Below are 13,430 nucleotides of genomic sequence, written 5' to 3'. Positions count from 1 at the left end.
TTAGGTTCTTATTGGTTGGTGTATTGTTGTTGGAACCATTTCAAGGATGATCTTTCTGACATTTTTTGGGTTGGATTTTGTTATTATGGGTGTGTGTTTTCTTATCTTAGGATTTTGTAGGTGGCAATTATGCTAGGTTTTGGTTTCTGTTTGGAAGGTTTGGTCTCTGTTTGGAGTAATTGAGTCTTTCTATGTGATTGTTGGGGCTTGTCTCTTAGTCTATTGGTAATTTGCACTACTCTTGTGGAGTGGGTGGTTGGCCTTGTGGGAGAGGTTTAAAGTGGCTTTGTGAAGGCTTATGTTCTCTTTGGCTTCTTAGAGGTGGAGTTAGATCATGTGAAACACTTGTTGATTATTGTAGCTAGTTCTTTTATGATTAGCTTATGTTTGTATGGTTGTGGGTTGGCTGATAGTTACTTGAGTGACATTTTGTTGCATCTTTGTTCTATGTAGTGGGTTTCAGATTCTTGTAAATTCCAAGGGTTCTAGGTCCCTTCAAAAAATGTTGTGCAGGGTTTCAAAACCTATTTCTCTCTTAATAAAAAATGATTCTAACATAAAAGATGAGCCTAGTTGATAATAGTAATTTTAAATTATATCAATTTTGGAAACAAATAGTAGTGTTTAAAATGTATCTTCACAAAATAAATACATAAAATCATAGTGGACTTGATATTAGTAATTTTAAATTATATTAGCATTGAAAAGAAAAAATAGCATTTGAGATGTATCTTCACAAAACGATTGAAAGAAAACATATCTTTGTCTTTTTCTAAAAATGTTGTCAACTAATGACATACAAGAGCATAAGTCCAATAGAAAATGCACATTCTAGCACCGAATAAAGCCCATAAATTCCTAGATTATAGAATACCAATCAATACATCAGAGTCAAATACCAATATCAGCAAAAATTCTAAGAGCAATTGAGAGCAATTATCTAGCATTTGACATGCATCTTCAAAAAACATTTGAAAAAAAACATACAATAGTCTCTTTCCTAAAATATTGTCAACTTATGACCTAAAACAATATTATGTCCAACAGGAAAATACCACTTTGAAATAAAACCCAACATTATTAAAGTAAAAAATACCAATCAATAGAAACATGGACATATTAACCACACTAACATTAAAAATACTAATCATACAAAATAATTGAAAGAAAACATATCGGAAAGAGATACACTCGTCTCTTTCTTAAAATATTGTAAAATTATGACCTAAAACAACATTAATTCTAGCACATTAGTAAAATACTAATATCAAATAAACCTTGTAAGTTTCTAGATTAAAGAATACCAATCAATAGATTTGAATCAATAACAGTTTTGAAGAAATCCCAAGTAGCATTTGATGTATCTTCAGAAAACAACTAGAAAACAACTGAAAGAAAACATGTGCTATTCCCTTTCCTAAAATATTGTCAACTTAAAACTAAAACAACATCAAGTCCAATAGAGCAGGAAAATACCAATAACAAGTCCTATAGAGCAAGAAAATACCAATACCAAGTCCAACAGAACATGAAAATACCAATACCAAATAAAACCCAACATTCTTAAATTAAAGAATAACAATAATTATGTCTGAATATATGTCTATACCATTATTAAAACCTAAAATAAAACATAAACACATTAACTAAATTAATATAAAAAATAATAAACCTAAAATAAAACATAAACACATTAACTAATTAATATAAAAAATATTAATCAATAATATTTTTTGATAGAAAATATCAGAACAATTGATATTTAATAATTTCAAATTATATCAAAAAAAAGAAATGAAAAGTAGCATTTCAGATTTATCTGCTCAAAACAATCCAAACCCTAATCAGCTTATCACCTAAATCAGGTTAATTCCAGTATCAAATAAAACCCATAACTTCTTGAAGCACACAAACTCATTATAAAGTTACTTGACAACAATGCGTAAGTACCATGTTTTCAACCTTCACGCCTGACTTCTTCCTGAACTTCAGGCCAGCCTTCTTCCTCAAACGCCCATTGATTTTCATGCCTGATTTCTTCCTCCTCTTCAGGAGTCAAGTCATTTTGTATGTTAAATATCTCTCTGACCTCTTCTGCGCTTTTATCCTTAATCCTGTCTGCTACAGTTTGGCATATTAAATCTTGAAGATTGTGTATAACCAGGTACTGGGTGGCCATGATGAGATTAAAAAGGGTTGCTTGATCAAGGTCCTTCACGAACTCCTGATCCCACATCTTCACATCCTTCTCCGAGATGGTGTTGGCGGCATTAACATGATATGCGCAGTACTCGACCACCTTCGCCATTATTTCACTGGAAATGTTGTGCAAAGGCACGGTGCCGTCCGTGCCGGTGTCACTCAGAGCGTTCTTTAACATCTGCGACTGCATGGCTACGGCATACTCTACCTCAAAAATAGTGTCATCCGAACTCTTCAATCTCACCTTACATTCCTTCGCCATGGCTGCAGTGGGATCCTCCGCCATGCCTGTCTCGAAGGGAATGTTACAGAAGGGATTGACAAAAAAACGTTGGGGAAACTCGCTATGTAATTTGGTATAAATAGGGGATATTTTTGTTTATGCTGTTGGGGAAACTCGCTATGTAATTTGGTATATATAGGGTATTTTTTGTTTATGCTGTTTAGGGATTAGTTTTTTCATTTGGGAGGTGGTTGTTAAGTTTTAGGTTTTAATTTTTATTATTTGATATTGGTGAAGTTTAGAGGTGTAATTATTGATAATAAGAGGTGAGGTGTAATAGTGTGGTTTCTCTTGTCTTGCCAAGTGGTCTATAAAGGCTTGGATATTAGTGAGAGGTGAGGTGTAATAGCGTGATTTATGTTGTTTTGGGAGGTAGTTAGGTTTTAAGGTTTTTTTTATGTTGTCCACTTATCCTTTCATTACAGATAGTAAGAGGTGAGGTGTAACAACATGATTTATGTTGTCTTGGGAGGTGGTTAAGCTTTAGGGCTTTTCTAATTTATGTTGTCTTGGGAGGTGGTTAAGTTTTAGGGGTTTTTTCATGTTGACCACTTATGCTTTCATTATGGATAGTAAGAGGTGAGGTGTAATAAAATGATTTATGTTTTTTTGGGAGGTGGTTATGTTTTAGCATTTTTTTCATCTTGACCCGTTATGCTTTCATTACCCATAGTAAAAGGTGAGGAGCGTGATTTATGTTGTCTTGAGAGGTGTTGTGTTTTAAGGTTTTTTTAGGTGTTGACCATTTATGCTTTTATTATTTGATGTTTGTTAGCTTAGAAGTGTAATTAGAGACAGTAAGAGGTGAGGTGTAATAGTATGAATTATGTTCTCTTGTGAATTAGTTTTCTTGGAAGGTGATTTTTAATTAGTAATATACTTTATAAATATATTATTAACTAAGATTTTAATTTTATGTAATGTAGTTACCTTAAATTTTTGTATGAATTTTATTTTTTGTATGTATCCAAACTTTATTTTGAGTGCATATAAATATAGTTTTATTTGTTATTCTTTTGGACATCCATTTTTTTATTTGATTTACTTAAGCTTTATTTTATAGTTAGTTTCTTTAGGTGAACGTTCATTTAACTTTATTTTTTTTGAATATATAGATAGTATTTTAATTTTATTTTTGTTAACATACATATTCAATTATATTTCACGGATTATTATCATGCCTCTCTCCATAACTTGTCTCTTATTAATTTTTGGTAGCATATATAGAGGGTTTAATATTTGACTTGATGTAACAATTTGATTCAACTTTTAGAGTAATTTTTAAGATACTAACACTATTCAACTATTTTTTATTTTAATATAGTATGATAATAATTTCAATAAATAAATAGAATGTAGGTATATTTGGTTTTCTTAAAAATAGAATATGATACTCACTAGCACTATCCTTGATGCTCACCCTTATAAACAGGAATCCTTGGAGATCAAAGAGTCTAATCAAGTCAATGCTATTTTTATGGTATGAAACTAAATAGACCTCTTGGCTGTTTCTTAAGGGTTACAAAATACATATGCGAAAGAAGTGATATGGAAAGGCACCTAACACGAAATTATGGTCACAAAGCACATCACACATATAATGCTAGAATTAACAAACAAGATTTTAATGTTCTTCTCACATTCATTCCTCCCCTCCTCATCTTAAGAAAAATTATCATAGGCAACCCAATCTTGTTGAGAAACTTCATGCAACCTTAGCTAAGATCTCTCTTTGGGATGAGTTAAGGAAGAAGAGTAAATTGTGACAAGAACAAAATAGAAATAAAACTCAATTAAAACCAAAACTAAAAGAAAAACAATCACGAGATAAGATATTTGAGCATGGAAATGTTTAAATATAACAATGAAATCAATCACCTTTTCCTTAACATGTTGTTTATGATGTATCAAAGTAGTCAAATAAATTTGACCACCAATGTTATTCTAAATTGTTGAATGGAAGAATTAGCGAATTTTTGAAAACAATCAATAGAATAAAGAAGTAAATAACAAAACCATTGTAGGAATTTTCACAAAGTTTCCTTGAAAGAAATTAGCCATCAATCTATGATCATTTGAGAAGTCAATACACATATTGCAAAATGGTTTCACATGAGTTAAGGATCACCTTTTCTATTGTACACCTCTAATTGGGGGATTCCAATATCCTTATGCAGAACAATACATACCACATCAAATGAAAGCGAACTTTCAACATCATATGCAGGAACATGGAACTTGGATGGGGTCATTGAAGTAAATTTTTTATTGTAAGAAGGGTACAATTTAGGCAAGACTATTAATGGTTGGATCATTGGATAGGTGAGTATTGGAGATGTTTAATAATGAAGGATGTGGAATGGTATGATAAATGGATGGATCATTGGAATATGAAAATGGGATGTGACGATAAGTAGGTATAGGAGATATTTTAGAAACACATGGAATGATCATGGAAGGTTGTATGATGGGGATTATTGCAAGACTAACATGTGTAGAATTGAAATATTATGTAGATGTAGCCATAATATGTGGAGTATAAGTAGGAAAATTAGGAAATGATGATGAAACAAAAATAAGAATTTTAACATTATTAGGAGCAGTAAAAACTGATGAACCTTGGCACAAATTTTCATGGACATAAGATTATCATTCACCTAATTAGATGCACCATGAAACAAATTCACAGCATGTTCATAATCTTGAACCATCCTTCCTATCTCTTCAATCAAGGGGATAGCCTCATGACTATCTGAGTGTTCTTGACCCATTCAATGTTCAAGCTTTTCCAAATCGTGAACAAAGGTTTGCTACTTGAGTAGGAGACACATGTGCTTGGGTTTCATCCTCATTAAGATAAGTATGCGAAGAATTATTGTCGGTAATGTTAGGTATTTCATGTTGAGGTGTGGAGGTTTGACCTAAGCTCCCATTGAAAATATTAATTAACTAAGGATCTATACCTTTTAGGGAAGCCATAAGCCTATAAATTCTTCTCAGAAAGATGTTAGATATAGTAATCAAAGTCATACTACTTATATAGCAAGAAAATGTCTAAAATATATATATATTTTTTATCAAACTGATCTGAAACATTGCATAGAATGAAAAAAAATCCCCGAATGCATAAAATGTAAAATAAATCAGATCAAGACATCCAAATTCAAAGTAAGAATGAAAGAAGTTGTTCTCACAAAAATGTAATTGTGGTAAAAATTATCCACTATATCAATGCAATTGGTGCAGGAGCACCTAGTTTTGCTTATACTCTCCATTTTTGGTATTTTTCATTCTTAAGTGTTTGTGAGTCTTGTAATAGGTTTTGAATATTTTTATAGTTTTTCTTTAGTCTTTTCTAAGTTTTTTATCTCATTTTGTGCTTGAGAGATCAAGTTTTGCTTCTTAGGGCTTGAGTTTGTCAATTTTGTCCTTCCAGGACAAAAAGGGCTAAAAAGTGGGAAATTGCCTTATAGGTCTAGAAATAGTTGGGAAAGTTTTGGAACATGTTTTATGAGTGTTTTTAATCATTTCTACATGTCTAGGAGGGATAGAGAAGTTAGGTTGCTCAAAAATATCATTTGGAGCAACAAAAGTTGTTTTCTTGTTTGGAAAAGTTGTCATTTTTAAGACAAGATTGTAAAAGAAAACCTCCTACAATCGCTTGTCCATACAAGACCTCATAACTGAATCACGATGCTATAAATATTCCTCCCTCTTCTTTTTATAGGGTTAGGAAATGTATTTGAATACATTCTCAATTGGAAATATAAAAAATTATAGCTTTTAATGCTTTTTGAACTCATTTTCTTATGACAATCCGTACTAGATAGTTTCTTTCCATACTGTACTTACTAGATATTTATTTCAATGTACATTCAAGGCATTTGATGTATTACTTTCATTGGTTTTGCATTTGGAAGTTGATTGTACAAATTAGTTTCATTTTTGTTATTTGATTGCCCTGTCAAGGGTTTTGGCCTCCAAAATGCATCAACTTGTTTAGATCCAGGTTTGGGCTCCCATGGATGGATTTAGACAAGTTTAATTTCTCAAATTGTTTTTGAGCATGTGCTAGGCAAATTGGAGATGGATTTGGCTAGCATTGTGAGTAAGACCAAACTTGTTTGTGCTCAAAGACCAATTTGAGTGAGATAACTTGAGGTAGAGATATGCAATTGTCTTCAAGGAGTTTTGGATGTATTTGGAGTACCAAACAATGTGATTTTCACCTTGCAAGTGTGTGTTAGTTCTAGTTGGTAGCAAGTACCCAGTTTTGGGGATTTAATGACTTTTTGGGTCTAAACTTGCTTTGTGAACATGTTCATGCCTTGGAATCTTATGGAAGGTTTTGAAAAGGTATTTTTAAGTTTCCCCATACTTTGGTGAAGGTATCCATTCTATTCTAACCTTTAAAAGTGTAGTAAAAACAATGAAAATGCAGTAACAGTTCATAAAATAGTCAATTAATTATTTGTGTGGCAAATGTTTGTCATAATGTCATGTAGGACAGGGATGGAGAGTTATTTAAAATTATGTGGAAAAGGTTATAAAATAATTTTGGGGCTTGGTGTCCAGTTTAGAAGTGTCTTCCCTTGTTACTTGGATGAAACCCTCTCAAAACCCTACTTATTTGTCTAAAAATGTGGACAGACATTATACCAACTTCCCAAGGGCTAAAACCATGAAAATCCTTGATTTTACACCTTTTTAACACCATAAAATTCAGGTTTCATGATGGTTATAGTATTTGTTATCCTATGCAAGCAAAATTCACTCAATTAGGCCTCCATGGGCTAGTAGCCCTTTAGCCCCGTTTTCACTAAAAATTGAACCCGATTGTCCTAAGGGTGTGAGAACCTTCGAACCTTGTGAAAAGTGGTTTAAAGATACACAAAGGACATATTATCATAAATTTTAGATAGTTAAGACACATTTTTGGAGTTTGGATCCCTGATGGAGGACTTGAGTAACTTGAGGAAGCAAGTTAGAGCAAAGTTGCATAATACACAATAGGGTTGTTGTTGGAGGAGAGGTGTTGGTGTTGGAGTTTGATGTTTCTAAACACTAATTGAATACAATAGAGAGGAATATATTTGGGTCCACTTGAAAAATTTGACCAATTTAGGCTTATTTAGTAACTTCTTACTCAATCTCCCTATCATAGTGGTATCAGAGTCTAAGAAAGATTCATGTGAAAAGAGAAAACAAATTGATTTAGAATCAATAGAATCATTATAAAAAAACATGGTGACTAATACTGAGTTAGCTAAGAAGGTCAAAGACCAAGAAGAAGAAAATAAAGCACTCAAAGAGAGGTTGGAGCAACTAGCAAAGAAACTAGTTATGTATTTTTTTTTCAACTTTTTAAAAAAATGTTATGAAAAACTTATAAAACTAAGGTAGTAAATTAGAACTTAGAAAAATATTAACAAAAAAATAAAATTAGAAAAATGTTACAAATCTTAATAGTATAAATTAAAATGTTAGAAAAAAAATAAATTTAAATTTAAAAAAACATTAGAAAACTTAGATAATAAATTTAAACAAATTAGACAAAATAAATCCTCTACAATGTGAACCCTTTTCACATCCTATTACACACATAAAATGACCCATTACGACTCCTTAAGACCACATATGCCTCTGATAAAAAATATATGTTCCGTTAGGACCATAGAGGATCACATAGTGGACCCTAAGGGGTCACACGTGGTCCTAAGGGGTGACGCATGACCCCTTAGGACAACATGTCACCCCTTATAAAATCCTAGTGTGTATGAAATACCCCTTATTCCATCACATAGTGTCCTAAGGGGTCATATGTGGTCCTAAGGGGTCACACATGCGTTAACACATTTGTGACCCGTTAGGACCACAAATGACCCCTTATAACATGCTAGTGTACATACGACATTCCCCTTAGGATCACATAGTGTCCTAAGGGGTGATATGTGATTCTAAGGGTTCACGCATGTGTTATAATACATGTGTGACCCCTTATATTATCCTAGTGTGAACGACATACCCCTTAGTCCATCACATAGTGTTCTAAGGGGTCATATTTGGTCCTAAGGGGTCACGCATGCATTAACATATGCGTGACCCCTTAGGACCACATATGACACCTTATAAAATTCTAGTGTACATATGACATTTCCCTTAGGATGACATAGTGTCCTCAGGGTTCATATATTGTCCTAAGGGGTCATATGTGGTCCTAAGGGGTCACGTGTGTGTTCTAACACATGTGTGACCCTTTAGAACCACATATAACCCCTTAGTCCATCACACAATATCCTAAGGGGTCAAACATGCATGATCCCTCAAGACCACATATGACCCCTTATAACATCCTAGTGTACATATGAAATTCCCCTTAGGATCACATAGTGTCCTAAGGGGTCATATGTGGTCCTAAGGGGTCACACGTGTTCTAACACATGTGTGACCCCTTAGAACCACATATGACCCCTTATAAAATCCTAGTGTGAACAACATACCCCTTAGTCCATCACATAGCGTCCTAAGAGTTCATATGTAGTCCTAAGGGGTCACGCATGCGTTAACACATGTGTGACCCCTTAGGACCACATATGACCCCTTATAACATCTTATAGTACATACGACATTCCCTTTAGGATCATATAGTGTCCTAAGGTGTCATATGTGGTCCTAAGGGGTCACACATGCGTGACACCTAAGAACTCTATATGACCCCTTATAAAATCCTAGTGTGAATGACATACCCCTTAGTCCATCACATAGTGTCCTAAGGGATCACACATGCGTTAACACATGCATGACCCCTTGGGACCACATATGATGCCTTATAACATCCTAGTGTACATAAGACACTCCCCTTAGAATCACATATTACAGATTTAATAATTTAATAATCATATGCCCATTACAAAAATACAATGACCTCTATTTTTTTGAGATATGGAGTTCAATAATAAACAATGTCAAAAAATTTAGAGAAGTTACATTCCATTTTGAAGATCAATGCCCATGTTTTAGTTTCAAACAAAAAAACTAATTTTGATATGCACACAAATATTTATACGTTACAATAAAATATAGGTCTATTTTTTTTTGTTATTGACTTATAAAAATCATATATATCGTGTTCTTGAATTTTTTATGTATTCAAGATTTATATATATATATATCTAAAATATATGTTATCTCTCTCTCTCTCTTTGTCATGAAAATGATCTCTCTCTCTAGAATTTAACTGATTTTAATTTTTAATGTTTGAAATTGAATTCACTTCATGTGTGTATGTGCTTACATATTTATTTTAACATTATATGACATACCAAGATAGATGGCATCCTAGGATATACCTTCATGGGCTCTTGATCAGGATCCACCTGCATAGGCTCCTGATCAGGAGCCACACATTAACAATAGAGATCCTCCACACTAGGATCCCCCATTGCCTGTCATTGCTACCATTATCCAGTACAGTGATCGTGAGTTGCATAGATTGAGGGTCATATTAGATGACCCTTGTACTGATGGCATGTACAAGAGTACATGCACATCCATTTTTGATAGTTTGCAGACATTGAAGGACCACTTAGTTTCTCACACCTCATTCTCACTTGAGCTTAAAGAGGATATTTATAGACAATTGAGGACTGAGGTGAGGGGTCCTGATTCTTTTGCTGATGTGGTGAGGGTGGTCTTGAAGGAGACCATCAAGGAGAGAAACTTTCCACAATATCAGGAGAAGAGTAAGGTGAGAGGATATCAGGTCACAAGATGTATCGGCCCATAGGTTGCAACATTGATTTACCCATGCTTCTTAGCTGCCCATGGTGGTTATCCTAATAACAACCATATACCATTATGCTTTGCACAATAGGTATTTGCTGACGTTCATTGTCAGATGAAACCAAACTACCTTGATATTCCAGCATATTATGGACAGGGGAGGGGCAGGAATGCTGATAGAGATGCATATCGTAAGCGTGATAGCCTCATTCTCATACTCATCTTCTTTTGGAATTCATTGAAATATCTATTAATAGCCATAGGAAATGTGTTCTTTACAACCTTAATGTTGTTCTTGATTTTAGCAGTTACTGGTATGTCCTTTGACCATTGAATATCACCAATTCCTGGTAGGAAATTATGAAAATAGAAGAATAGACCAGTTAATAGTTGACCAAATTTTAACTTTTGAGTGTTGTCTTTCTTAATTGATTGTAGATTGAACATAAATTGGCTCCTTATTGCCTCACATAAGTCATAATTTGCATTGTCAAAAATCATCCTGTAAGCTGTATTTATAGCAGCAGATGGCACACTACTCATTCTGCTAGAATAAAATATTCTATAACTAATAATTGCAAGTCTAACCACTGGTTCTTTACTTTTTTTGACTGAAAATGCACGTTTGTCAGAGGTGGTCTGAGTTAATGCAGTCACAGTCCCTTTTCAAATCTTCCTCATCTTTGAAACTTCACCAGTTTTCCAAAAAAACTCACAACATGAATTGCTTCCTTCATAATTATGTGTGACCTATCGAGATACATATTCTCTCCATGCACTTGACTAAGAATTATCCTAACATGATCCTCTTCAAAATCTTCATAGAAATATGCCGCATTATGAAAACCTTTTTCGGAAACCTTAATGTTCTTCAGTTTGATTTTGTAGCTTATATCACACAAGGATTTTAGTTGAAAGTAAATTGATAATGATCCTAAATCCTGAATTTTGTTGTCAATATAATTGGATAAATCACCTTTTATTATAACACTATCAAGTACTTGAGACAAAGCATTGTATGATACTATTTTTGTTAGGATAACCGGTGGAAAATCAGTTGTCAATGGATTATATTAATTAATCCACTTTATAACCTTTAACCAGAGCACATAAACATTAAATACTAGAATAGCATAAATAGATACCAGTAGAAGAAGATACCAGTAAACAATACAACTTAGCAAAGAAATAGATAATAACCACAATGTAACCATACCACATAACACCATGGTTTGTACATGGAAAACCTGGTAAAGGGAATAACCATGGTGAGAAGCCCACCCACAGTCAGATGATACTTCTGCAGAAAGTATGTGATACAATGAGGGGCCTGCACATGTAGTAAGTCATACTCCCTAGAGCACACTGCTCATTACAAAAGAGACTCATTGACTATAGAGAGATTATAACCACCTCAAGATAATTGGACAACAATCCAGTAGAATGAACTGCTAGAGATAGCAACTGCCATACCTGGTTATAGTCTCAGTTAATCTCAATACTGGAGTCCTTTGACCTCTTACATAAACCCAATTCGATCTTCAATGATCGACCAAATCCTCTACCTAAATGATATTACATTATTTGCACATTACATTCCAATGCCTTGTCCATTACCACGATCTACAATGAGATTTTAAATTGATTTATACAAACCGTAAGGCCTAAACCAATTAGGTCTGCCACCTAAAAGTTATTACAATAAGATAATTACATACATCCATATTACAATGATATGCCATGTCAGCTTTAGACCAAAACAATATTAACCAATCCATAAATCATCTCAATAACATGTAGAGAACACGTTATCATGATACCGGTCCATAACCAAGATAGGCACCAGACCTATTTTGGGTCTACCATGCCAAAGAGATGTCTCCAACTAGTCAAGGCTTGATCGAGGATCACCTTCTACATCTTGAATTTCATCTAGAAGCTACACCAATACCACTTATGCATCCTGCCAAAGATTCTCAGTAAAAGCTCTATCGGTAAAACCTTAAACCCTTACCGGTATAGGCTTACTAGACTATATGATAGCATCTGATCACCAAGTCATTACCAACTAACTAAAACATGCTCTAGGAACATGTAACACATAAAACCAAACATACTCCATTGATCCAAACATGTTGGAAGTGTCCAACAGATAGTTCCTTTGGCTAGTAACACTAGATCTTCTGTCGGTAACCAAAACCTATCTGTCGGTAACCAAAACCTATCTGCCAGTGACCAACCATAATAGCTAGTGTTGACATCAATGACAAAACATCAACGTAACACACAATCAATCTTCCCATAATCAATTCTTCCATATTGCCAACAATTTTTTTATTAGACTCCATAGTCTCCATGGGTTCAAAAGTGATCATAAGTCTCTCTACTTGCTTAAATGATGATGCCATTTTAAATAAACTTGATTTGAGAGTTATTAATCAAAGGAATCCCTTATTCTCTTTACGTTGGTAGGGTTTCTAGTTGCTTTCTAAATTACACACCTGTTTTACCTTTTCCAATCTTTGAATTCAATTTGGCGTATGATCTGCAACATAAATTCATCTTCAATCAGCTAGCAATTCACCTTTTCACTCTATAGGCGCTCAAGAACTCTCTTTCAAATGCAACTAGGGTAAGAATAACTTCATAAAACTCACTTTAATAAAATTACCTACTACATGTCTTCGGACATCTAGTGTCGTGGTTAAAACACTTTATTGGTGAAGCGGTCACCAAAGTTCAAACCCCTGCTGGGCCATTGTGCTCGCAAGCCTTGTGTCTTCATTGGGTCATTGTGCTCACAAGTTTGAACAAGTGAAGTGCAGGGATGAGGTCCCCCGATTGTGGCCACACCGCCTCATAGTTCCAGGTCAAAAGCATTTCATGTGGAGCTGAAGGCTGTGTCATGCCAGCATCACCGGTCATGTTAAAATGTTTACCAGACATTATTTAAAAAAACAAACAAACATACCCACTGCATTAAATACACAACCGATAGGGTAACAAACCATAATATGTCGCTTAACAAAACTTCCCAATACTGACAGGTATATAACAAGTTGATAATATTTTGAAAAACTGATACATAATGATATCAAGAACTCTCACAAAATAGCTCAAAATGCAAAACTCTCTTATCACACATTATTCAAGGGGTTCAGAA

The 13,430-nt window shown here is 33.9% G+C and overlaps 1 protein-coding gene across 1 annotated transcript; it reads right to left on the bottom strand.

Moving 5' to 3' along the window:
- Positions 1-1,957: 1,957 nt before the first annotated feature.
- On the bottom strand, positions 1,958-2,464 carry LOC131039914 (SKP1-like protein 12). Its single transcript, XM_057972760.1, has one exon. The coding sequence runs from the start codon at positions 2,462-2,464 to the stop codon at positions 1,958-1,960; it is 507 nt and encodes a 168-aa protein (XP_057828743.1).
- Positions 2,465-13,430: the final 10,966 nt, after the last annotated feature.

This window comes from Cryptomeria japonica, chromosome 7 (genome assembly GCF_030272615.1).
Source record: "Cryptomeria japonica chromosome 7, Sugi_1.0, whole genome shotgun sequence".
NCBI lineage: Eukaryota > Viridiplantae > Streptophyta > Pinopsida > Cupressales > Cupressaceae > Cryptomeria > Cryptomeria japonica.
Note: the sequence above shows the minus strand (reverse complement) of the source record. Positions and strands in the feature narration are given on the sequence as shown.